Consider the following 27,339-nt stretch of genomic DNA (forward strand, 5'->3'; position numbering starts at 1 on the left):
AGTGAGTTTAATTCAGATACATTGTCTAGTTTCCAAGCCCAATTTACAATTTACTTGACAGAGCTGCAGAGGGGTCAAGTGATTTGCACAAAGGTACATAAAAAGTTAGCTGCTCAGCCAAGAGTTAGGATCAATACCTTGACACTTCAATTATTCAAACTGTAAATTATAATGAAATGAGTGGTCCAGCTTGCTTCATCCAAATGTCTACAAATCAATTTGCTAAGATTTAAAAAAATCAAGCCTTTTAATACCCACGGTGATAGTAATTTTCATCCTGTAGAACAGTTGCAAGTATTTTTTATCCTACTCATTTGAGAATAAAGAATGTAAAGCAACCAAAAGCAAGGTCCAAGCACCTGCAACTCATATATAAAGAAGTAAACTGATCTTTGGCAGGTTATCATCAAAAGAACTTTAACTTGACCTCGAGGAGACAATCCCACTGAAATTTAGCAATAAACAATGAATGCAGGCAAACATAACTAACAGTGGATTTATGACAAAAACAAGTCATGCTTTACTAAAATGGCTTATCCAGCCTTCAAAGTACACAGCATTTATTATTTTGTTTATGGTTTATTACTATTTTCAGCCAAGTTTGTCAAGTGAAAAATTCACTAAAAGTGAATTAACAAAGTGAATAATTAAAATAATTGGGGGAAGAGAAAGATAAAAGGGAAGACTGTGAAATTTAATGTTATCATGAGTAACTAGTATAAAATTTAGAAATTGCTCTGATGTAAAAATTTGAGAATATTTAAAAACACATTGTTGTGAAATGTAAAGTTCAGATTCCTCTACAGTACCACATGCAAAGAAGCTACTTTTCTCAAACTTCCTTGAGTTTTATGCAGTTACAATCTCAGCCAGACAATGCAAGAGCCTAATTTGTCTTCAATATATTATGCTAATACAATATCATGTGTTCTCGACTGCCCTATTTGCTTAGATTTAACCTAATTAATAATTTTTTATATAGATGTCTGTCTTATTGCCGCTTGCTTTAATTCAACTATTTTTATTGAGTGAACACTCTTCAAAGACTTAAAGTCTAGGAACCTTGTAAACACTTGTGTAATCTGTACCCTTCTGGGGCTGGCAGTGGTAATTTGTCAGTTTTATTTGCAGCAGGCTGTTGCTAAACCTTGCCAGATGTAAATCATCTTTTTGTACTACTGCTTGCTGTTTCAGTTGCAAATGAATCTCATTTCTTAGCTTAACACTCACATCAGGAAAGCTAGAAGATTCCAGGAAAATTTAGAAAACCCTAGAGTCACCTACTGCAGGGCTTATTATGCAGTTTAGCAACTGTTTAAGCTAATACTGAGAAAATAGAGTGAATGGTCTCTGTAGGCAAGTTTGGAGTGCAAGCAGAATGTGTGATTGCAACAGAAAAGCATATTCAAGCCTCAATCTTGTCAACTTAAGCACCACCTGCAGTGACTGTGGTGAAACACGGGTGACAACACAGCCTAAGTACATTTAAGAGTATGAGTGCCTAAATGGGAGAGTACTCTTTCCTAAAGCCTATTACCAATAGGCCTCCCCAGTTTTTGTTTTTGTTTTTTTAAGTGAGACCGTAAGAAATGCCCTGCAGGGACAGAAGTTTATTGTGTCTAGTGGCAACAGAAGATACTTTCTAGGAAAAGCATGAGCACCCAGCTACTTTCTGTGGTCAGTCCCATAAAACAATGGTTGCTGTCCAAACTCAGCTGGCTAAAAGGTATATAGGATCCCAAATCCGTATCTTATTATAACAGCTCACTATCCATCAGGTAAGGGGCACAAAAATCATTCCTTCCATGTCAGCATCTTCCTGAGACTCAAGTTGGTAAATTTCAAATGAGTCCATGCAGGTGTTTCTATAATAGTGGTAGATATTTTCGCTATGATTTTCTATCATGTAATATCACATTATATGTCCTAACATTGCTCATTTTTTACTACTTTATTACCAAATCTTAGCACAACACTGTGTCATGCAAAAGATTGCAAAGAAGTAACAAGCACCTTTATAAAGAACATTAAAACAATATAGTATTGATATAGACAGAGCTATCAATCATTCATGCATTCATACAGCATTGACAACATTTTGAGTCTGCGTAAAGCCTATAAAGGAAGAATTGTAAACTATCTTTTCTAAGCTGTTAGTACATTTGATTATTTCACCTATGATCGAACTGCTGCCACTACAGAACCAAAGATTCCTTTAGCATTGACTGGCCCAATTCTGTGCGCTCTGGATTCCCTTACCTTGAGTGAGCTAGAGCTTTACTAAGAGTCTTCAGCTCCTTCCCTGTTTCTCTAAATGGGGAGACCCTCTTCACTGGTTCTGGTGGATCACACTGAAAGTGATCAAATTGAAAATAAATATGACAGTATTAATTAAGAAGAGCTTAGCATAGTGAAGGTATGGGCAGTCTCAGGGTTCAGTTTTAATCACCAAATATTTTCTGAGATGGTCATCTTCTGGGACAGCATTGTGTCATTTCACAAGCATGTAAACAAGTCTTACATGATACTGCTGTGCATGCCCATGTGTACCTGTGTTCCAACAGCTTTTAATTCATGGGCTGACTTCAAGTTTGACAGAGATCTTTACAGGCAGTTAAGCACTCATGAGCTTCATTAAACTACAAGACAGGAAGAAGAGATTGTTCAATGGCCTAGACTTAAGGAATGACTGCTGTGGGTGCTTATGCATTAACAAACTACAAAAAGCATGCATAGGAGAAAAATCTTTTAGAAGTCCCAACCCAGAAAAATTTTCAAATCAGGCTCAAAACAAGGAGAATAACATTTGTAAAAAACAAAACAATAAGAAAAGCTCCACAGACATAGCTGGTTTCAGAGCACAGAACATAATGGTTTTATTATTTTCTTCCTCTCATTTTTTAAGAGTGTACAAACCAGGTCAGCAATTTTACGTAGGGGAATTAAAATCACCTACTTAGTATATTGTTCGAAATGCTGCAACATTTTTTCTTCTGAGTAGCTATGGAACTGAAATACATGGGAGATGAAAGCTTATATTTGTCGTTGAACTAGCCCTGGCTTAGCAGCAGTACCCTTGGGGTTTCCAGAGAACAGCTGCATCAATTTCATAGAATTATGGTTGCATGCTGTGCATATGCAGTGTTTTTGCATGTGTTAGGTAATAAAATAGGCAGCTGAGGCAGTGCTCAATGTGCAAAAAGTGCATGGCTAGATTGCTGTCCATTAGGAGGCATAGTGCTGGTGTGCAGAGACCGAGGTGCAGCCCAAGGTATTCCTTGAGGCAGTTCTATGCATTTCATAAGTATCCTATGGTGTCCAGAAAAATAAATTCCTGGTAAAGGAAATAAAGAATATCCTTTATTATGCACCTGGGAAAGTATACAATAGGATATTGCAGATCTCAGTTGGATCTGTAGAGAAAATGCTTGCCTACTCAAGAGAGGCTGCAACTCTTACTTCAAATTGTTATGCATATCTGAGTGTACCGTTCTTGGTTGCTGAAACAATTGGTACTCTGTACGGACAACAGCTTCTATGATAAGATTGAGCTGCATACTTCACTCTTTCTTAGTACATTTTTAACTTTAAGAGAACATTCTGGAAAGTGCAAACAAAAGAAAAGTCTTTTTAATGAGATGTGTAGATAAAAATAGTAATAGTAAATGAGAACTGAAAAGAGAAAAAAAACAATAAATGAAGGTGGTTGGTGGAATGTTTCTGGTATGCAAGCCAGAGTGCTTCTGCCAGTAAAACAGCTGGCAAGGCTGCACCTTTCAACAGGACTTCCACAGCACATCTTACTTTTCAACTTTGTTAGCTTCCAACAAATCTGACCGATTTGAGTTAGATAAAAAAGGAAATCAAATATTGTGTTATGATAGGTGAGATGTTACTGGATGCTAAAGTCAGGCTAACACTTGTGCTTGCTTTCTTAAAGAAAAACTAAAAAAAGAATTTAAAAAAATCATTAGTGTTAGTTGTCAGTTTTCATATAATTGCAAATGTAGCATCCTTTCTCTTTTGTTTACATTTTATTTTTCTCTTTTTAAAAAAGGTTATGATCTAATCAGCTGCCTGGCATTCAGTTTTGTTCTAAAGAGAAAGGAGATGGATCAGATTTTAAATAAGCTAACAAAGACAACATGATGAAAAAGTAAATCTTTTTGCTGGATTGTCAAATAAAATTCAGGTACATTGTTAAATGCATACAGGGAAATTAAAATGTGTTTTAATTCCAACATTTTATTCATATTTACAAGGCCTGAATTGCTTTGGGATAGATAGGCCCATCATGCAACAATGCAGAGTTAGTGTAATTTGTGGCTAAGTACACATCAAAATAGAGCATACGCTTGGGTGGTCTTGGATGAATTAGAACAGACTCACCACAGTAACTGTTCTGTGCTGACCAAAACCTGTCATTTAAGTAAAATTATCTCCAAGCCTTTCAGTATTTAAAATTGTAGGTTAAGGTCACACCAGGCAAAGGCTGAAAAACCAGGTATAAGCTAGATCTTCAACAATTGCTAATTTGTGCAGCTCTACATAACACCCAAAGGAACAGCTCTTTCAGCTTCAGGTTTTTGAGATCTAAGCATGTGCAATATTGACCTATGTACTTTAGTAAAAATATCAATTTTTGAAATAAAAAGTCATTTTGGATGTATTAGCCATTTCTGTGCTAAATTGTAATATAGTTTAAAGGTCAGTCTTCTAGAATTGACACATGGAATAACTAACACAGCTAAACTGAATTTTCAGAACACTATTTTTACCAAATTACAATAGAACCCTACATCTCACTCCATCATCAGTGATTTTTTTCTGATAGCTTCAGGAAGAGTTTTATTAGATAAAACCTATGAAATGTTCATCAGTCAGCAGCAGGCTGGTTCCTTAGGTATAGTAATCCTTTAAACCTTGAATTCAGCAAACAGATATCTATATGAATAATTAAAACATGATGTTTGTCTGTTGCCTTCTTTAACTCCATCTTGAATCAAAGCTTCACCAGTAGTCTCACCTCTGGATTGAAAGAGCACTTGTTAGTAGTAACCTCAGCCACTTCTTTGGGTGGTTTTTCCTGCACATCTTTTTTCGCTGGTTCCTACGAAATGAACAAAACCATGTAACCATATTTGAAATACTGCCAGTTACCCATACTGTAGTTATGAAAACTATGACCTGCTAAGTGGTGCAAATAAATTTTTCTACAGAGATGCAAACTAAAGCAAAAATAATGGCTAGTCAATTGTAGAATAACTTAAAATATCAGTAAGTAACTTTGGTGCGCAAATAGATTCTCATATGAAGTACCATCTGACAAGCTACTGTGCAAAATGAATACATAACTTTCTAAATTACTATGCTTAAATGCTCCGAAAATGTAACTTTTCTCTTGGAAGACTGTTATATAGACTACTGTGCCTAACATAAAAAGAAAATCCAATTTCCCAAACCAGGAATAGAAAATTACTTACCTGTAATTGCTCTTCCCTGAAGATACACACTGTGATAGACCACTATTCTTGGGTCTGTGCTTTTACCCACAAGGAAGGCACAGACTCATAAAAAGCCCTGAAGCCAAACACAAGCACACTTTTAGAACTCCTTCAACCATCAGTTTATTCAAGTGGAAGGAAGACATATTCCCTCCTATTAAAAAACCTGTATAGGTAGATTAATAAAAGACTTTAGATCACTCAGCAGTGTATGGTGCTCAGGCTAAAAGGATATGAAAACACTAATTCCTTTCTGCACTAGTTTTAGATCAAAGAGCTAATTTACTGATTCCAAGCAAAGCAAAGCTGGAGGCCCTAGCAAGTTGCATCCATATAGTCAGGGTAGAGCCAATGTACAAAAAAGGCTGCACAGCAGACTCAAAGCTGTGGCTGAAATACTTGCTATGCTGTATAGCTTTTGCACAGCAGAGCAAAGCCTGGAAATATTCAAGTATTAAAAAAAGAAATAATTAAGAGCAGAGCATTTTGCTTGTTGGAATCTTGACTTGAGAAGGCACAAAATTCTTTCTGAACTTATGTTCCTATGTAACATTTCAGCAGAACAAAGGTTCAAAGCGTAAGGAACGGTATTTTCACTCACTGGAGAACTGAAGATACCAATGTTCTAATATAATGACTGAGGCAGCCCACAAACAAGTAGAAAACTTGGGGGGGTGTGGGGAGCAAACCCAAACCCCAAATGGTACTAAGAGCAAAGTAGCTGTAATGGAAAGATTTTCTGCAGCCAGAGTGTAAGGATGAACTAATGAACTGTCAAAGACAAGTCTGAAGACTCCACTATTTCATGCAATTGGGGCACACTTGACCAAGATTGGTCAGCAGCAGAGACAGATGGCAAATTGACACTGCTCAGGAGCACAAGTCTTATAGAGGGCTACCAACGAACCTCAGAGTCCACCTCAGTGATTGTGAAAAACTCATTCATGTGCTGAACAAGAGAGGAATCATTTTACAGCCTGAATCAGCACCCATACTTCACCTGTAGGAAATACTAATCAGAGATTACTGGGGATGAGTATGCATTTGTTATGGAGAATCTGTTACACTGAACTTTAGGGAAAATAAAAATTAAGTATTTGTCATTACATAAATCTAATCATCAATATTTGGTTTATTTTTTTCCAGAGATGAAAGTGTATTTATTTTAACTATTTGTAGTAAGAAGCAGATTCTGAATACTAAATATCTTTGTCTGTGAAAACAGGCTTTCAGAAGTAGACTGGATTTTAGAAATGAGTTGCCAAACAAAACCCTTTTTAAAAAAAAAAAAAAAAAAAGAGAAAATCATTTCCAGCATAAGAAGTCTGAAATATTTGTAACTACATTCCTATATATTCATGAACACAAATGATCTATCCAGAACATAAATAATGCTAAAAGACAAATAATTATTTATTTCCTCTGATTTACCCTTCTAAATTTCAGGGTACTCTTAAAGGTAGAAAGGTGCCAGATGGACAGAACAGAAGACTTTGTAGGTGAAACACCTTCAGAGAAGCTGGCTCAGAAGCAGTTTGGTTTTAAATTTGGAAAAGTTTTCATATTTGGGGCAATATTTAACTTGTATCAGGGCACATGTTTTTTTGAGAGTACAATGAAAAATCCAAGAAATTCTAAGTATTTGGACATCCTTGAATCCTCTTTCTCCTTTTCTGTTACTATTTCCATATGGCTATCTTCTCTGCATTGCGTGTCTATTTGTAATCTGTAATGCTAACTACCGCACCATCAACCCATAGCACAAGAAGCAACAAAACCCCAAACTGTAAACTTGTGTCACTTTTCTCATCATCTCTTCTCTGGGAACAGCATGCAGCAGACTGATGCTGGTGGAACTTTTTTTTTTTTTTTAATTGCACACATAATCTTTATTTATAGAGAAAGCTAGAAGAAATTTGATTTGGACTTGGAGCAGAAGCATTTTACACTCCAGGAACTGCAGAATTTCCAGTCTGCTTTGCTCCCGACACTTTTTTTTTTTTTCCAGAAGCAGCAAAATGTTGACAACAGCCAAGTGCCACTGCTTTTACAGCCGGCAATAGCTTGAGTGACATGATTAAAACCAATTAGAGTCTCTCAGAATATTACTACTCAAGGGAAGAAAGAGTGGTGGAATGTAGCCCTAAGCCACTGAAACCTTGAAAGTGCCAGTACACTGACCACCAGTATAGGGTCTGGAGCCATTTAGCTATATTCAAGTGTCTAATGCCACAGAGCACTGAAGAAAAAAGTTTTCTCAGGTGCAACATTTCCCTGCATTCTACCTCTGGCCAGCCAGCTCTGCCAGTGCATGAGGAAAGGAAAAAGAGCTGTGAACCTACCTAACCTTTGCACAGTTGCTCAGGGAGGGAGGCATCACAAACACCACCCCTTCCACTCAGGCACGGATAATGTGATTCAATCAGCCTTATCATAGAAACAGAAGGGAATAGCTTCCTCTTCTACAACATTATCTTTCATTACAATGTCAAGTATTGAAAAGGTGCAATCTGCACTTAAAACAGTAACAGTACATAATTATAGAACAGTAGAACTCAATTTGCAGTGCAGATATAAAAAAAATGAAAGACGACAATACTGGTGTGTCTAATTTGTTAAACTCAACAATATATCATCATGACAATCTGAGTTTGGGTGTTGGTTTGGGTTTTTTTTAGTGTTTCCAACTTATGAAGATTTTCATCATAGTTCATCTAATTTGCTTTTAAGCCATCAAAAGGCCTGTTTCAGTGATCATTTCCTGCTTTCATTATAGTGAAGTAACAAAATCTCATACAACTCCATATGTAAGAAACAATAATTAAAAAAACAAAACAAAACAAAAAACCAAAAAAAATTCTGAAGTAATATATGAAACATCATCTTAAAGTGAGATTACATGAGGAAATGACCTAAAAGTTTTCCATGAAAATTATTACGGTCATTTTTCTTGAGACCACATCCAGCAGCTCTAGGTAAAATGAACTACAGCCATACTGCGGTAGGTGGAGCTCGATGCCACCTGATTGTCTACAGTGGACCTGGAGGCAATCCCTTTCAGTGCTACTACCACAGGTGGCTAATGGCACACAGGAAACCCTGGCATTCCTGTTTACTGCCTTAGACAGCTCCTCTTCGTGTGTCCTCTTCACCTTTAGAAAGAAAATTGAAGGCTCTTAAAGTATTTTTGGATTAACAAATTCTTCTGAATAGCTTGTTTCAGTAGAAAACCACCTCCTGCAGACTCTAGATTTTAACCTAATAATTCCCAAATACTTCCACTTACTCTTCTAAATAATTCTGGAGATTAAAAATTGTTCAACTCTCACAAATCCTTCCTTTTATTAAACATTCCCTCCATTTCACACACCTGTCATCTTTGCAGATGTCATTCTGTAAGTCTTGAGAATTTCCAGCTTTCTTATCCAAATCTTTTTGTGGAAATAGCCTGAGTTGGTGGTGTATCTGCCAGCTATAGATGGAGAGTTGAGGAACAATAAGCATGCTTTTAGGTTGTACATTTTCAATTTTTTTGTTTGTTTAAGCTGTTGGAAGAACCTTGTTTCCTTTGCAATTCCTGAAGTTTTTTCATTCTGGGTAACTCATTAAGTTTATACGTTGTTGTCAAAACCAGCAGATTGACACACCTATTGCACTCTTCTTTCTTCTAATATATCACTTGAATAGGAGCATTATGATTACATTTGCAAACTGTGAATGTGTTTTGATGAAAATAAATCAGCACAGCCTCATCACAAGCCAAAATTTAGTCATCCAAACGCAAGATCGACCTGGTGAAATATATTTTTTAATTTTACAAAAATGTTTAGAAAGCTTTTGGGAAGCACTACAGATAGAAATGACTACTTCTGTTCTGCAAGTGGGATTCTAAATGTTGAATTTTAAAGGTAGTATTCTAGCCAAGTACTCAGGATTATTTTTTTTTCCCCGTTTCTTCTTTTAATGCTGCTGCTCAATACTGACCCTTTCTGCCCTTTCACTAGAATGTGGGAACATGGAACAGACATCAGGACCAAAAGAGAATTTTCAATTAAACACAAGAAGCTCCAAGGCAAAGGACTTCATTAAGAATATATTGCAGAAAATTAAGATTTCTTTAAGAGTAATGCTATTTTAGTGCTTCAGCTTGAAAAAAAGCCACAACTAAATCTGCAGATATAAATATATATCAGCATCAAAGACAAGATACCTGATTTGTTAAGGTTGTGCTGTACCATATCAATAATGCAAAGCACTTTGCAGTTGAGAATCTCAGTTGCCAAGGAGAGCACTTGATAGGAGCTACTGCAGCAGCTTCCATTCCTTGGTCTCTGGTCAGAAATGGTCCCAATATCAACAGAAAGGGGCATTCATTCCACTGTTTTACCATGGGTAGTTTTAACGAGCAAGGGAGTTCCAGTCCTGTTAGGTCTTCTACACTCCAATGAACGCATTACTGTCAATATAGACATATCAGGAAAATGGAAGGAGACAGCTGAAAAGTGAGAGAGAGGTTGTCTGCTAGTGAAGGCATGAGAATGAAATTTGGAATAAGTAGATTTAATTTCACCTCTGTCAGAAATTTCCTCTGACATGCTAAATAAAACATTTAACACCTCGTCCCAGCTAGCAGAACCTTTTTTGTTTTTAAACACTACAACAAATTTTAGTACAAACTCCACAGCTTATTGTGCCTCTACTCCCCATGTCTGAAATGGGAAAAAATAACACTTCTCTTTCACTAACATCTATGAAGTATTCAGATATTATAGCGATGGAACGCCTATGTACAGAAAAATTGTTATTTTCACAACAAACCCAGCTCAAATAGCTTGGTATTGTTTATTTCATCAATTTCCCTCCTTTTCTTGTATTCCTTGGGGAAATCCTCTTTTTATTTTCTTGTCTCCAAAGAACACTTACCTAATTCTGATAACTTTGGTAAGTTTTGTAAAATAATTGGATCAAATTAATCTCAGTTGTAATACCATTGTTATCAGTGCATTTACCCCACCGTCACTCTTAACCCCTTAAGCAACTACATTATTTGAGCTGCCATCTTTATCGTCTCCATGAACTCTTTTCATTAAGATGATTTGAAAATTTTGAAATGTGCCATTGGAAGTCAATGTAAATAATCAAGCAAAAAAAAAATTATCACTTCTGTATGACATCTCTCTATACTGCTTGTATTTCTGTCTTCTGTTTCTCTCATTTACATGGTCTCTGGGCAACATGCCAGTAATTTAGGTACATGCAACACTCCCAAAGCCTTTTATTCACATTTTTGGTTGCATACTGGCAATGATAATATTACTCAGCTTTAGCTAATGTTTTCTAGATATTTCCCCCTACTGAAGTCAGAATTACAAATGTCCTTGCTAAATCTTCTTCCAGAAGACCAAGTGTCCCAAAGGCATTTTGGATTGCCAAAAATCCATTCTACTACAAATGAATGTAATCTGTGTTAAACTGAAAAAAGAAAATCCTTTTGCACCACAGTAGTGCTCACTTCCTTCTTGCATTTAGCAGAGTTTAAAATAGATTACAAGAGTACCGAAAAGAACCCTTTAGGCACAAAGGACACTCAGAAAGCAGAAACATCTATAAACACCTCTAAAAAATTAGTTTCTTACTTCTGCTAGTCTAACACAGGATTTCTTATTGGAATGCTATGCTAAAAACATGAAAGTTCATGAACCAGGGCAGGAGTACCTAATAAAATTATCAGATCAATATCTGCTATAGCACAGACTCTCTATTCAATCCAAAAGTAACAAGCAAAAAAAGAACATGCTATTCTGTTTTATTTCATAGTGAGAACAAAGTTAATTTGAGAAGGAGTTGGGGGAAGACACAGCTGGAGAGCAGAGTTACCAGCCTCAGGAAATTCAAGGAAATGCAATTGAGAACAAATTATCTCTTTAATTACTTTTGACCAAATCAATAAAAAACCATGGAATAAAAAGCATGATGACTGCCACCTGGTAGAGGACAAAGGACACCAAAGTTGAAAATTACCACAAAACCAGAACACAGCCACATTAAGAACAATAAAAGCACTTCTCTTACAGAAGAAAAAAAAAAAAGAGAGAGAGGGTGAAGGATATTAGTTCAATAAACAAGCAGTGCATGCAGAAGTTAATGGTTGGTTTTGGCCACTGCTCACTGTTCTCAGCTGTAAAGATTGTTAACTCTTTACTATGTTGTTTGAATTTCAAGTTGTCCCATCATTACTCAGGGATCAGAAAAAAAATACCCCAAATGCCAAGACATCCTGTTTCCTTCTGAACTTCCATAATTTCTCCCATGCTGACTTTTATTTACTAAACACCAATGCAGGAATTATTTATTATTTAGGGCACAGAACTTATTCTTGTCAGTGTGTTAATAAAACAGAGCAAGATCTTATCTCTCCTTTGGCTTCATTCCCAGATATGAGTAGTAATACTCACATCTGGAGGTCACAAATGTGTAGCTAAGCTCTGAGTGTGATGGATGGGACAGTCTTCTGGTTAGGCAGAGATGGAGGGACTACAGGGGCTACAACAGCATCCAGTAGCAGTGAAGACTCCAAAGCCTATCTATCTATAATACTTACATGGTCCCCATTACTGTAGTAGTTTAGCAGTTTACCACCTTTAAGCCATCAATCCTCACAACATTCTTGTCAAGTAGGAGTGTGGTATTATCCTCTTTGTATATATGAAGAATGAAGGTAGAACGAGATAAGTGACTTGTTCTGGTCACATACAACGTGTACAAGAAGAGCGGGGTATTGAAAGCAGGTCTGTGAAGCCAAAAGCTTGCATCTTAGTCCAGAAGTCCCAGATCGCCTTCCACAGTCTGAATCCTACAGCATTTGTCACTGAAGAATATTGAAGGAGGCAAATTTCTGAACCTCCTCCTTTCTCCTCAACCATGTTTTAGTTTAACATTCCACAACTGTTCTTCATGTGGATGCTGAGCACTGAAGTTTAAGTGGGTTTCAGATGTGCTGTTGACACCTTGCCCTCTGCCTTTTTCTGTCTTACCGCAACTCCTCATGGTCCTTAAGATCTTCAGAGTTTCAAACAGTTCCTTTAAAAGTCTTGGCATTTATATGTAAGCAGGACAATCTGTTTATTTTATGGGCTGAGTAAAAGAAATTTCACTCTAAGGTGACCTTTGCTTGCATTTTTTCTTGGAGGGAAGCAGAGTGGCTATTTTCAATCTCCAGAATTCTGCATCTAGATTCATAGCAAATATGCTGGGATGACTGGCTCAACCGACCCATTAGCGAACCCTTCACAAGGTGTCTGACAGTGATTATCTGCTTTATCCTGCTTTGCAGTAGAGCCAGTTTAGCTTGAGATGAAATTCTATCTTCTAGTAGAAACCAAGTTTCACAGCACCAAGGAAGTAGCATCAAGGTGGCCTGTAGCTAAGCACTAATTTTCCTAGGACATTCCTCTGCTGCTTTCTCGCAGGATCTTATAGTTAGGAGTTACTTCAGCTGGCAATGGCAAAAGACTGCAAAATGCTAAACTGGATCAGGAGCCTGAGACAAAGTACACTACTGTGTAATAATCTTCACACCACCCTGTGCTCTCTGAATAGCTTAAATGTTTCACAGAAGTAAAATTAGAATTAGCAAAAATAGAGGCCTTAAAACCAAATAGTTCTTTACCTTACAAAAAAGGTAAAGAAATTAGGCGGTTTAGGAAGATGTCAATATCTCATGGATTTTTAAGTGGTAAACTGTCTTTTTGAGATACACTCTTTCCCTAGCAGTAGCTAATTCCTTCTTCCTCTCCTGCCCAGCTTATACCTTAAACTCAAGTACCGACTAAGTCCTTCACACAGGGGTAGTATATCATCCCAGTCCCACCAACGCTGGTTATGTGTAACTTCTACACAACAGACAGAAAAGACAGGATGGTGATGAAGGATCAATCCAGCAAATGGAGTGCCTTTGCTCTCTAAAACCACAGCCACGTTAGCTAGAATTTCAAAATTATTGAAAATTCAATATTACAACACAATTTTTCCCCCCAGGAATATATGTCTTATAGTTTTTTGAATAGGTCTTATTAAAGTGCACACATGCCTAAAGAGTTATTTACTTTTTCAGTGGAACAGAGGTGACTTCTACTAAAAGCACAATCATTGGCCCAGGAAAAAAAAAAAAATCTCAGAAAGATGAGCTACTTCCTATTTCACTGTCAGACCTACAATGGAAAAAAATTTCAAGTAACAATATAATGCAGACAATGCAGTGAGATATGCTATATAGCCCGAGGTAAACGAAACTGGCTTTAGAGTCTTTTTTCTTGTCAGTTGCTGTAGCCCACTTAGCAAATAAATGGATTTGGGGCCAAAACCATTATCATCACTGCATCCATTCCCACAGAAATGCATTCTCTGAGAGAGAGAGGTCCTGAGGTCCTGGGAGCAAACATGCACCACTCCTACTTGGTTTTGTCGATAAATAGAAAATATCATTCTGCAAAGACTGTTAAGCAAGCATTTTTCATAAGATCTAAAATAATTTGAAACCCCAACAACAAAAAAACCCACATTAAAAAATACAATATAACAGGCTTCCTGGCACAATTTTCTCAAACAACAGCTGGCCAAGTATGCCAGACTCACAGGAAAGAAAGAGCTGGCCGTGCTTTCTAAAGGACATTATTTCAAACAAACTAGATCTCAGAACTCCCTTGATCTTAAGAAAGCAGAAAAATCTTTTTAGTTGGCATAGGGACAGCAAAACTATTGGTAGAATGAACAACTAATTATGGTTAAATTCACCTCTGGAAGGAATTGGGGATGCATAAGCAAGCCCAGCTTTGCCTTGTAAACAGAACACACAGTGGATCAGTCCCAAGAACTTCTATCTCAAGCTCCAAGACCCTTACTTCCATAAATTTTTAGAAAACCTCTTTCATGACAAAGTCAAGTTCAAAATTATCAGCTTTATGTGGGCAATTTTGCTTTACTGATGTCTCAGAACACCTGATAGCTTATGTTAGTAAGGTTGGTTTATTAGAATTCATTGCATCCACCTGTATTTGAGTTTTTTTAAAGAAAGGAGGGGGGGAGAGAAAGGACTTAGAGAATTTTCCTGGTACTTAGAGTCAAATTACTAGATGTTAAGTTCCTAATTACATGAGCTAGCTTTGTGTCTACCCAGCACTTATTTCTAGAATGTCTCAACCTGATGAGGTATGCTTATTTTTTTCCACATATTCAAAGCCAGCCAAAGTCTGAAAGCCATCTGACATGAACAATGATTTGTTAGAAGCCTCACAGCGGACTAAGCTCTGATCTCTGGGCAGCCAGACCCAGAAGTGGCTCACGCCCTGTATATAAGGACAAGGTGATTTTCAGAAATAGTTCTTAAGGAGGATGGGCAGGACCAATGGAGGCTGGGAACAGCAATATCATGGAAAACCACACCTTTATTTGATTAAACATCTTAGCTTCCAGAGCTCTATGACCCTGGTTGCTCAGACATCTGCAAAACTTCACACTTTACAGTCAAACAAACATTTATTTTAATACAAGGTACTAAAGTAAAAGTGGTACAAAATGTATTCATCACTTCCATGATTAAAATTGGTTACTCTCAGATAACAGTAGAATAAGTTTAGGTGCTTGTGTGTGGGCAATTGAAGAGCTAGAACTGCAATAACCAGAGGTCTAAAACACTATAATTGACTGTCATTTCAGATTGCATGACCCTATTTGTTTGCAAGGAATATGCTAAAATGTGTTTTACATGATTCTTCTCTAGAGAAAAGCTGCGAATAACTGGAATAGCCATGGTGATTTTTGCTTGCATTTTTATACTTGCAGGACACAAAAATAAGCCAATAATCTTCATCTCTATCCTAGGCTTTATTTTGTCCTTGGCATAGTAAAAAGAATGGACATTACTGAACCACTTTCACAGTAAAACTTTAAAAGGTCTCTTAGTAATGAACTTTCTTCCTATGCTGAAGACTGAGGGTTTCCTATTCAGGTTTGTGCAGAAGAGATCTATCTTGGACTTCTCCAATCATAGATCATTTGACTTACTCAGAACGAAGCTAAGCAGCATTCAGTCACATCAACACACATACTTACCAAAGCCCTGTTGCAGTAGACAATTTATTTGGTCCATATACCTAGTTTGGCAAGAAGCTATAAAGTCTAGCATAGTCTTAATCAGTGTGAAGGTTAAAGGTCCGAGGAGTCTTAGGGATATGTCAAGAATCTAATTTCTGGACAATCCATATGGATAGTCTAGAATTAGCTGTGGGACTATGACACATTCTAGAGAAATAGTGTCTTAGGCTTAGGATAAATGCTTAAGCTAATGTGTTCTGTTTCATAGCTCTGGTTTTTTTGCTGAGTAATATCTAAACCTCATGTAACAGGAGCCTGAAGGTGTTGGAAAGGCTAGACAGCAATATTGTGATTGGAGAAGAGAATGTTGAATGTATAGGGAAAGAGTAAGCCTGTGCTTGTTAGAGCAATTGTTTCACTTGTATCTTCCCAGCTCACTAGTGGCACTCTAAATGTTGTTATTCTGAGATCACAATGACTCATGTTTCTGTGGAAGAAAACAATGGAAAGCCAACATTAACAGAAAGCTCAGCTGATTAAACATCACTTCCTCCCATCTATGGCTTTCCTAAGAAAACTTGTGTGGCGGAGAGCTGTGCTAACAGATTGCTTTCCAAGTAAGAAATCCAAGTGAATTATTACTCAGGCCAAATAGTTATCAAAACTAACTACTTTTTTCCAAAGTGGTAGCTGTTATCTGTAGATCTCAAGCTTTTGGCAAACAAACATTACATCCAGTTCGGGGGGGGGAGTTTTTTTCCCCAAAGACAGCTAAGGCTCAGTGATTAGGAAAAACAAGTTTCTGCGAAGAAATTAGAGAAGTTTAGTAACAGTAATTCTCTTCCATTATCACAGCACTTTAAAGCATTTTTAAAAGGATGCAGTTTTCTAGCCATGTCAAGATAGATAATATCCTAATGCACAAATTTCTGCTACAGATTCTCTCCTCTAAGAATGCAGACAGATTAATCAAAATCTCTAAGCAGATTAGCAAATACAAATTTTTTGTTACTCTGCATGCAGTGACATACCTAAGGTCAGAATGTAACCTTCCATATGGAGTAGCTAGACAATGAGAATAATATAGTAGGTTCATTATGGAATTTATCTATCATTTTTTCAAATAATTTTTTGTCTTTCAAAATTTAAACTTCTACATTTATCTTGCACACTGTCTAATCTTTTGGATATTCTAAATCATATTTTAAAAAGTCACACGATTGAGTTTATATAATGAGAAATTTAATGACCTGTAAAATGAAGAGAGTGCATCTGCCAGCCCTAAAAAAGTCATCTTTTCACCACATGCACGTCACAATATGGGACTGACAGTTCCTTTGTTATTTTTCCAGGCAGCCACTCCTGTTGCTTCCCTAAAACATACATGCATTTTGGCATGCAAGTTGAAGACTATTTTTTGCCAGTAACACTTTAAATAGAATAAACAAAAAGTATACTATGGTTGCTATATAAATGCACATTCTACCCAGGTAAACTGAAAATACAAAGTTTACAAACAAAAAGATAACCAAATTGTGAATCACTATTTAATTTCACTCAAGCATATTTTTGTTAAAGGGTCAAATTCTCCGCTGGAATAAAGGTCCTGACTGAATCCATATTTTGACAGAGATGAATACGGTCCATACTGCAACAGCAGAATGGATGTGCATCTACAGACTGGCTGGCACCAACTTCATCCATGATAAACATGAGACAGATGAACACGTCAAGAAAAGGATCTTAGCAGCTATCTTTTATGCAAGATTACAGAGTATCCTTTAATCCTGATACAAAGCCCAAAACACCCTTTATATCTATACCAGGGTCCTAGCAAAAAGCTCTCCATGGGTTTTAGATATAACATACTGAACTAAAAATGCCCTTTACTATCTATTTGTAATTCATGCTAAAACTTAAGCATGCACACACCCATCCCCCTTATTTGTACCTAGTATAGGCTGGATCATCAGATTAAGTTAGCTAGCATTCTGGCATAGATTTGACTTTGGTTATCTGAAAATAAAGCTGTAAACCGTTTTATCTGCGACTTAAAAAAAATAAAGCATTAATATTTAGGAATGACTCTACACTTCTTGTAAAAGAAGTTCAGTCCAAACTGCTAATATCTGACACATAAATAAGGGAATAACCCACAGCTAAACCATCAAACTTGACTTTCCAAAGGACAGCTATTTTCAGAAGCATTTTGTGGTAGCCGTGCCAGCTGCACACACAGACTGCATTACATCTGTGGCCCATTCTCCTTAAGCATTGTCTTTGTTTTGATTTCCTATTTTGTATTCCATTAGTTTTAAGGCTGTATGTCATACTGGCATTAAATCTCTGTTTTCAAGCAATAGTGTCTTCCAGCTGACCTCAGAGCAAAACAGCACAAAGACTTACATTCATACAATTTGGTGTTACAACAAATAGGCGCTGGAAAGCCTTACTCCAGAGCCTCCATCTTACATGGCTAACTTGCTCTGACTTACCAGTTATTGCCACGCACAAATTCAGATCTCACATAGATAATATAAGCTAACATTAATTTAGGAAAACAGCTGAAAGTTAAATACCTGAAGGGGAAAAACCCCAAATATATACATACACAACATTTTACCCAAAGCAGCTTTCTTAAAAGGGAAGGATTCAAACATTTCTGATGAGCTAATGGAAAGCGACATTTTGGAAAAGGTTTGTTGGTTATTTTTTTTTTTTTTTACATCTGTTTTTATCTGCTTTCACTAAAAGATGAAGTGAGCTCACTGTCAGCAAGAGTGATTTCTGACTGTCAGACAGCAAAGTTGAATGGATTCCATGCTGCTGAGCTTTTTCTAAAAGCCAGAAAAAAATAAAAACAAAGCTTTCATCTGATGAACCTGGATAGGGATCACTAGGTTCCTGCCAAGGTTTAATTTCTCATTTTTCATGGATTAACATCATTGTTTATAGTTCAGGCTGTTGCATAGTGACACAAGCTCTAAACAGGGTGACAAGAAACAAACCCAACCAACCAAATAACAATTCCAAGACATAGCAGTGCCTCTGACAGGAGTTTAAAATGAGCTTTTTTTACAGAAATCCACCTACGAGCTTCACCAACAATGGCAGCATTTGTCGAGGCAGAGTTTGCGGGTGAAGTGCCCGAGAACCCTCCAGCGATGGTACAGCTGTCTGCACAGAGGATTCAGCTCCCTGAACTGTAATGAGCAATTTGTCTCACAGCTTTGATCCACTGTCAGTTTAGCTGACGCTGACTCCAGGAATTAATTTCTAACATTTCAGGGTAACCTAATTAAAAAAAAAAAAAAAATTGAACCAGTGTGTGGTACATATCTGTAGATAACCTATCACCTGCTGCAGGTGTTAACAGAGAAGTTAAATGTGTTTCTGTTATAGTACAAAGACTCTCAGTTTCTTGAACGCATAATTACATAACCCTAAGACAAAGTATCAACAAGGTAAAGCAGCATAAAGGACAGAATGTTTTAACCATATGCTCTAAGCTAATACCGTCTTGGTCCCATGTATTTGAGAAGCTTCCTTAAAGAAAAGGCTTCAGTTGTACAGCTGAGCAGATCCTTTATTTGATCAGTCTGCTCACTTTGGAAAACAGGTTAAGAACTACAGGGAGATCAGTTTCCAAATTTTTAAAACCATCACAATGGAATTGGACTAGAATATGTTTGGGTTTTAATTACAAGACAATTGTTACAGATTTTCAATTATTTTGTCAATGTAATCAATGCACTGTATGAAAGTCATAAATACTTCTAGCTCTGGCATAACTGATCAACACTAAGTAGAGCAGTAAATACTGGCTTTAGAAAATATTTAGGAAGGGAATATAAACTCTCTTTAAATTCAGTCCTACCGTTATGCTGTCATTATGCTGCAGATGGATCACAATCCACCTATTTCAGTCTGTTCTGGGCAAAAATCTTTGTCAGTAACAAACTGCCACTATGTTGTGGCTTAAGGTTGTCACACTTGACCATTGTGAAATGATGGCAGTCACACCATTCTTCACCAGCCAGCCAACAAACCTGCCAAAGCATTACACCAGCAAGAAAGTACTAGTCCTAAGAGTTACCAATGACCAGACTTCCAGACCTTTACTATTTCCTATTCCCCTGTATTCAGGCATGCGTCTGGCAGTAGGTTATGTGACAGGAGGGGAACATTGCTGCTGGGCTCTCACGTGTGATTTTTAGTGGGAAATGTTGTGCATGTAGGCTCCATAAGATAACGTTTACTACCCACAGTATTGTGTCACAGCCTCTCTGACATATCCAACACAGTCATTTGGCAGACCAGAGATCAAGATGACCAGTAGCACCTGGCAGCTAGGCTCAGACAGCACCAGAAATACACAAGGCATCAGTCTAGTCATAGGGGAATTCAACCACATGAATAAGTCTTATTCTAAAACTGTGAGACATGACAGGTTTGACTTTCTGCCATTAACTCGCCAGTGAAAAAGAATGTTTGTCCTTTATTTTTAGGTCATAGTTATGAGATAACTTCATTTATTCTTAAAATAAATAGCTCCCCAAACAACAGGGCAAACAATTAGCTATGAGGATCATTTGTTATCTAATAAAGCTGTAAGTCTTCCTCTATCTGAACTGGGAGCTAACAGATTCAAGGGGTACAAGTTAAAGAATTACTTTGGGGAGAGAGGGAGGAATCAACTGAGAGCAGAGTTCAGCAACACAGGGTTCCTGAGGCACCGAGAGGGAAATGTTGACACATAGTGGGACCAAATGATGCCACCTAGGAATCCTGCACAGATCAGCGTGCTCAGTATGGAAGGCTCAGTATGGAAATGAGGCACTCTGATCACTGGGAACCATTGGTTGTACCTGCAGGAGAGACATGAAGCACAGAGGTCAAAACTGTTGAAGTAACTACGTTTTGGACTGAAGTACCACAGCCCAAGGACTGCTCTAACAGATGAGGAATGACATGATTTCACCCTCCCAGAAGTGCCACAGGCATTAGCTCAAGGCCAAAGACACAGTAGAGTGCACTCACAGAGACTAGGATTGGCCAGAGGCTTCAGTGGGTTCTGTAATTTACTGCAACCTAACTTTAATTGCAGCAGAGAAAACAAAAATAACCCTAACAGCTTTGCAGTCTCTTTATTTCAAACATATAGATTATTATCTGGAGGCCAATGTAATACAGCTAGAATTTGCCTTTTATGAGTAAGAAAAGTTACTAAAAAGTCAAAATAATTCTTAAAAAAGGTAAGATTTTTAATGGATGCAGTGTATGAATGAGTGATTACAAATTTTAATATATCACAACCGCTTTATGAAGCATCTTTTGACCCTTAAATGAAATTGTGTAGGTGTGTATGAACCAAAATGCTTGCAGACCAAAAATCTAGCAGTGTTTCACTTGAAGAACTGTGCCTTACTCCATGATTACTCCACTGAGGTTGATAGACAGGCATATGAAATATCTGAGTATTCCACCCACACCAATAAGGACTGTGGAATCTGTCTTTTGTACCTGCTTAGATCAGCAGAGGGGACACAAACCTTTTAGCAGTAAGTCATTGAGGAATTAAGTTAAAACCTCCCTCTTAATACACCAGAAAAAAAGGTTCCAGGCTAAAATACCCCAAACAATATCACAGCCTAGTTTTCACAAATAACGCAAAGTAACTGCTTTTTCCAAATGAACAGAATCCAAAGGAAAATTATAGCTACTGCCTCCATTCCCCATACCTTGCTTTTGAGCTCTCAATGTTAAGACTGACAGTTATATAGCTGCCTAATTAAATTGACTATTGTCCCCTAAAAATACTCTCTCTCTTAGCTCTCCTTCTGTGCAAATAGCATAACATTAATTTAATGGAAAGGTCACATTATACTACAAGGAACGTAGTGACATTCCGTTATGTCTTTCTCTCCCTGCTTACAGTCCTCCCCACCATCGCTGTTGTGCATTCAACACTTTTTCTATAGGCATTTCATGAATAAGGAGAAGCTACTCTAGCCATGGAAAGCACTGCCTTCCACTGCTTGCAATTTAAGATACATCATTCTACAATCTCAAGGAAAGCGAAACACCACCAATCTGATTTTACACAAATGGTTTTTCCTCTGCAAGCCATTCCAATTTAAGAACAGGTTTCAAAGTTCTTGCATTCAGATCAACTTACCCCAAGACTGTTATTTTCTGTATGAGAAGGATTATTCCTCCTCTGCCATGCAAAGTTTGGGGGAAATTAGCAAGGTCTCCTTGGCTAAACTTCAACTTGCTTAAACTGCTGTCTGCTCACTTAAGTTCACCTCTCCTTTTTCAACTGGATACATTATTCTTCATCACTTTCTATCCTGAACTCTCAGGTAGTATTGCTGTTCTCTGTTAACCACAGTAAACCAGGGATGGCTGATATGACCTCTACATTCAGTCTGCAAAGTGCTTTTGGCATCATTTTGGGTAAAACTGATCTGTAAATATATTAACCTTCCTAGAAATGAGCATAACCCAACCTATCTACAAATCCAGTCCAGCATGTCTACATCAGTTCTGATTTTTTTTTTTCCCCCTCATGTGAATATAAAAATCTCCACATTGTTCATGTTCCCCTGCCCCTAATTAAATACCTACCACTTCCTACTAGTGATCACATTCAGAGAGAGGTTCCTAAGTTCGACGTACACAAAAGAGCTTTGCTTTCCCACCTGAAACATTTTCTTATATTTTACTGGTACACATACATTCATTCCTGACATAACTCCACTGAACATGACATTAGAGAAATCCACCAGTGTCTGGTAAGGTCAGCATTAACATTCCTTTTTGCTATCAGTGACACAAAGGAATAGGAACCAGAAACTCATCCATGAATTACAAAGAGTGTTAACATTACTGTCCAGTGCAAGTTCTAAACCGATCATACCCACAAACAGTAACAACCATTTCTTTCTTACATAGAACTTTTAGTCAAATATCAAAATGGTTTTTCCCCATTCTCTCCCAACCGTAGCCATTTGATGAAGTGTTTTCAGTTATCAAGAGTCAATTTTAACTGCCACACTGCAGCCAGAGGAGCACCATGTTCTTCAAATACAAGGAATAGTCTATTTCTTCATTATATAACCTACAGAGTATTTGTATGCACTATTTAAGAGAAGCAGACATTAAACCTGTTAAAAATCTAACGTTTTGAATACACTCTGAAGTGTAACCTTTGTAATGCACTTCTCTCCTGCCCCAGGCATGATATTGCAGATCAATTCCCAAACCTAGGTGAGCAATGCAATTCGCTATAATGACAACTCAAGCTGTAATCACAGAAGTGTAATGCACCATGACTGTACCAGCAGCCTGACATTTGGCAAGTTTACTAAAACCTTAATAACAATGCATTATTACATTTGATATGCTTCCCTTAATTCATTATGGAAGCAGCCTTTAGGAACAGAAATTGAACTTTTGAAATTGATTAGACTGTTTTGAACTTAATAGCATGGAGATTGTGCAGACCTCACCGGCTAGCTGCTGTTCCAGAGATATGTCAAACTAATTTAGCAATCATAAACCCTTTATTTTTATAGAACGTAACATTTTTGCATAGTTAGGCTCAGGTCAGGAGTACCACCTAGCATTTAATATTCATGTTAGAAAGTAATACTACAACTCTTAACCAAATAAAAAAAGCCCAATCTTAAAAATGTAGTTCCATAAGCATATGCCCTATCTTCAGTCTCATTTATATCACCATTTTTGTTCCACACTCTAAAAGACAAAGCAAGAACACCTGCAGGAAAAACCAAGAGCTCAGGATCAGAAAGTTCTTCACTATAATACCACATTTATACTTTCCATATGCAATTAGCTAAGACAATCCACTTTTCTAAGTCACTTTCTCCAAAGGTACAAGAAAGGTAATGATTGTCAGTCTCACAAGGCCATGAAGAAAAACATTTCAACAGAACTCTCAGTACATGAGTGCTTAAACATTATGGTTAACAGTAATAAAACCAACTACTTCAGCATTGAAGGACTGCTGCTCCTCTAAAATAGCCAAGAATTTCTAACAGACACATGACCACAGTGGCAGAGTAGATCACAGATAACAATAAAAAATGAAATTCAGAAATTCTGCATCAACAACAGCTTCACCATGCCTGCTAAATAATCTCAAATACTTGATCGGCAATGTTGTTATCCTCTTGTTAGAATTGCTGCAATATGATGTAATATTTCCCTGTTTTGTCCATGAACATGTCAAATAAGAATTTTAGTTCCTCAAAAATGGTGTGACTGACATTTTTCAACTTTTTAGTAAGGGCTTTTAAAAATCAAACCCAAGTTAAAAGAAATAGGTTTCTGGTTCAGGCTAACAAAGGGGAATGAGCTTAATTAATAAAACCAACAGTAGCCAGTGTATAGACTAACAGCCTACTCTAATGTAACATTTGTTGAAGAAGGCAGAAAACTATCTGCGATTGCAATTTAGGCGTATACCCAAATTTGATAAAACGTCTAAAATCAAACTTTTCTTCTTATATCATTCTCTCTGTTCCAGTTCTGTTTATGATGACACCATTATCTATCATCTCACTTCACTGTTTATCTTTCATTCCATTCCTCCTTTCAGTACCACTCTCACACAATCAAACTGCTCCAGACCGCTAGTTCAGTCACCTAAAGCTATACCCTTTTCTGTTATTCCATAGCCAAATTATCCACAGTCTGCTTATTCACCACTTTCTAATATGCCCTCAAACCTTATGCATTCAGGCTTACTAACATTTAATAACATGTACACAAAAGCAGCAATATAATGGTACATTATCATTACATTGCAAATGTCTGGTGGGTCAATGCCTCCTTGGATGGGTGAGAAGAAAGTCACCCATATGAGAGAGAGAGAGGGGCCATTAGGCTGTTCATTTCCAAACATTCTCCAAGTTTGTCTTTTGCAACAAGAAGTGCATCTGTTACTATTTTTAAAAAGGAAAAGTAGTGTAGTGTTATGCTTGCTAACATAGTAGAAGGCTATAGAAGACAAGACAGTTAAAAAAGTACTTGAGCAACTCATTCTATTTACTGGAAGTCAACATTATCCATAAGAAGCATACAACCAGAGTTTCACTTGCTTTTTGCTAGCAGCGACCCTGGTGAAAGCTGGAAGTGTACATCAGCTTTCATCATGGCAAGTGAAGCAAAGATGTCCCCTCGGATGGATAACATGCATGAATTCTGTTCTGCCTGATGATTACCATGCTGAGAGCTTGCACACATATGTTATCAATAAAGGTTATGAAGCTTGTAGGAAAATTCATTGGCATAACACCCACAGTTAGTTCCCCCCCCACGACCCCAGAGCAGAACAGCTACTTCCCTGTATGTTTACTCCAGAAAGAAGAAAAAACTGAACACCTCACAACTCATATCTGGTTAACACCAAAGAAAAAAAAAAAAGCCAAACCACAAAAAAAACTATAACACCCTTTTACCTATTAAAACCAAGAAAAGGAAACTAGACAAGGTTAGCGAAAGAAAAACTACCTGTTAAATCCACCTGTGTTAATTAGGTACAAGAAATCTCCATGGAAACCTAAGTCAGGCATAACTATATACCCACTGTATGGTAGGCTTTCAAACGGAAGCATCACACACTGGTGACAAAGTCTTTCAGACATTAAAGTACATTCAGCCAGGTCTCTCAGAGGCATAAAACGATGCACCCTTTCATTTCCATAACAAGTAGTAGAACCTTTCTTACAATGTGACACTATCAACTCAGAAGTTGTAATCAGTGTCACTGTGCTTGCACCTGCTTTTGTTTTACATGCTCTGTACTTAACATTGCTAATATCTTTCGGCAACAGCAAGGTGATAAACTGTAGTCAATTGATAAAGGGCAGTTTTCCAACTACTAACTTTTCTTGCACAACCTATTTCTTTCTCTCCTGTCCTGGAGCATTTCTAGCACATAGGCTTATGGCCAGCTGTAAACTGTTGTGACTTCAGAAAGCAAGAAAAGGCAAAAAAAAAAAAAAAAAGGAAGTAATTCTAGAAAAGTAGAAGTTTCCCATATTAACTGTGTTGCACTCAGGAAATTTATTTTCTTCATGATCTGCAACAGAGAGCCGAGATAGCCAAGTCATGACACAATCTATATTGCAATGGAAGGGTAAAGACAAACCTGGTTTTGCAGGTGTTTTTAGTTTTCACACTGATTTTCATATGGGGGGCATGCACCACGGTCATAGCTTCAAAAAGAAAAAAAGAACTTGGGTATAATTTTGTGTTTCTCATCTTCATTCCCAGTTATTCATCAGAAATGCACAAGGACAAACAAGATAAATTTGCATCACAGAGGAAGCTGAAAGTATGACTCTCACTGCTACAATCACTTCTATACCCTTCCTGTTTCTTCCTTGTTCCCTTCATTATGTTCAAAACACCAGCCCATATAAACATTGTAATTCATGAGCTGACACATTGTCATGACATGATGAGCCTGGCAAAATAGTACAAGCAGAAAAAACCCAAATAACCTTAAATCAAATATGAATTAACCCTTTCAAACAAAGCACATCTCAAAATTCTCACTTTCATACTGCCAATATGTGTTTTGTAATTGTTAAAGAGATACTCAAGTGTTTACCTCTAGCAAGCAGTGGAAAGATGTGGAAGGGTTCAATTTCACCAGCCAACAATCTAACAAAATAACCCGAGATATACTTGAACCTGGACATCTCTGTCAATGCTTTGGCACTTCTGAATAACAGCCATCCCAGTGATAACTCACCCTTATATTCTACTTCACATAGCTAATACGGAAAAAACCACTCTAGAAAGTATTTTATAGCTTTTCACTTTCAAAGCCAGTTGAGTAGTTAACGGAAAGAAATATTGTGCTGTCCTCTTTCTCACTAGCATTTTGTTGAAATTTCACATTCTTCACATAGGAAGTTTCAAGGTATTTCTGAAGCTTATTCTAAATGTATAATAAGGTGTTATATATAGATTTTTTTTTTTTTAAATGACTCAGGCATAGCACTTCTTAGATGCAGGTGTGAGACCAGAGTTGATCAATGACCATATATTGGTTACTCAATTCAGAAAGCAATACAGATGTCACCACACCAGTGTAGTCTGGCCTGACCAGTTTCCCCATTTTGGAGATAGTAGGAAGACTACCCACCACTAATGTTTTCCCGGCCTTCCCAGAGTGATAAGGAATTATGATTGACCTTCACATCAGAGAGCTGGCAGGAAAAAGGTTCTTTGCATTAGAAGTTCTGCCTTGAAATATGTGGTTTTAGTCTTCTGGAAAGCAAGATTTTTAAACTGGAAACCCTGACAGATCTTTAACTGCAGCAATAGCAAATAACATCAGTGTAATTTCTCTTGAAAGAAATTGCTCTGTTTTCTTCTCCAGTTTCCAGCTTAAAACCTTTCATTGCTGATGCTGTTGTCAATCTTACCTAGTGACCTGTTTACCCAAAGCACAGAATTACAGAACAGAATTTTATGACAAGTACAGAGCAGGCTTTGACACTAATAATACTCAAGATTTTGTGGACTTGGTTTGTTTCCAGGGCTTGGTCAGAAAGGCCACCTTTCTTTCATGTAAAAAGTCAACAAGCCACCTCAGAGGTTTTGCAAATGAATTTGTCATAGCAATTAAGGGAAAGAAGCTATATAAACATGATAAAAGGTGACTAACATCACCGTGCACCGTTACATTAAGGAATAAGAA

General features: G+C 37.2%; 1 protein-coding gene across 1 annotated transcript in view; it reads right to left on the reverse strand.

Moving 5' to 3' along the window:
- CCDC60 (coiled-coil domain containing 60) overlaps positions 1 to 27,339 on the reverse strand; it is a 65,314-nt gene that overhangs the window by 33,824 nt on the left and 4,151 nt on the right. Inside the window, exons 2-3 of the mRNA XM_052796736.1 lie at positions 5,027 to 5,110; positions 2,260 to 2,351 (exon numbers count right to left, since the gene is read on the reverse strand). Coding sequence (XP_052652696.1) covers positions 2,260 to 2,351; positions 5,027 to 5,110 — 176 coding nt within the window. The remainder of the gene's footprint in view (positions 1 to 2,259; positions 2,352 to 5,026; positions 5,111 to 27,339) is intronic.

The sequence above is a fragment of the Harpia harpyja genome, chromosome 9 (assembly GCF_026419915.1).
Source record: "Harpia harpyja isolate bHarHar1 chromosome 9, bHarHar1 primary haplotype, whole genome shotgun sequence".
NCBI lineage: Eukaryota > Metazoa > Chordata > Aves > Accipitriformes > Accipitridae > Harpia > Harpia harpyja.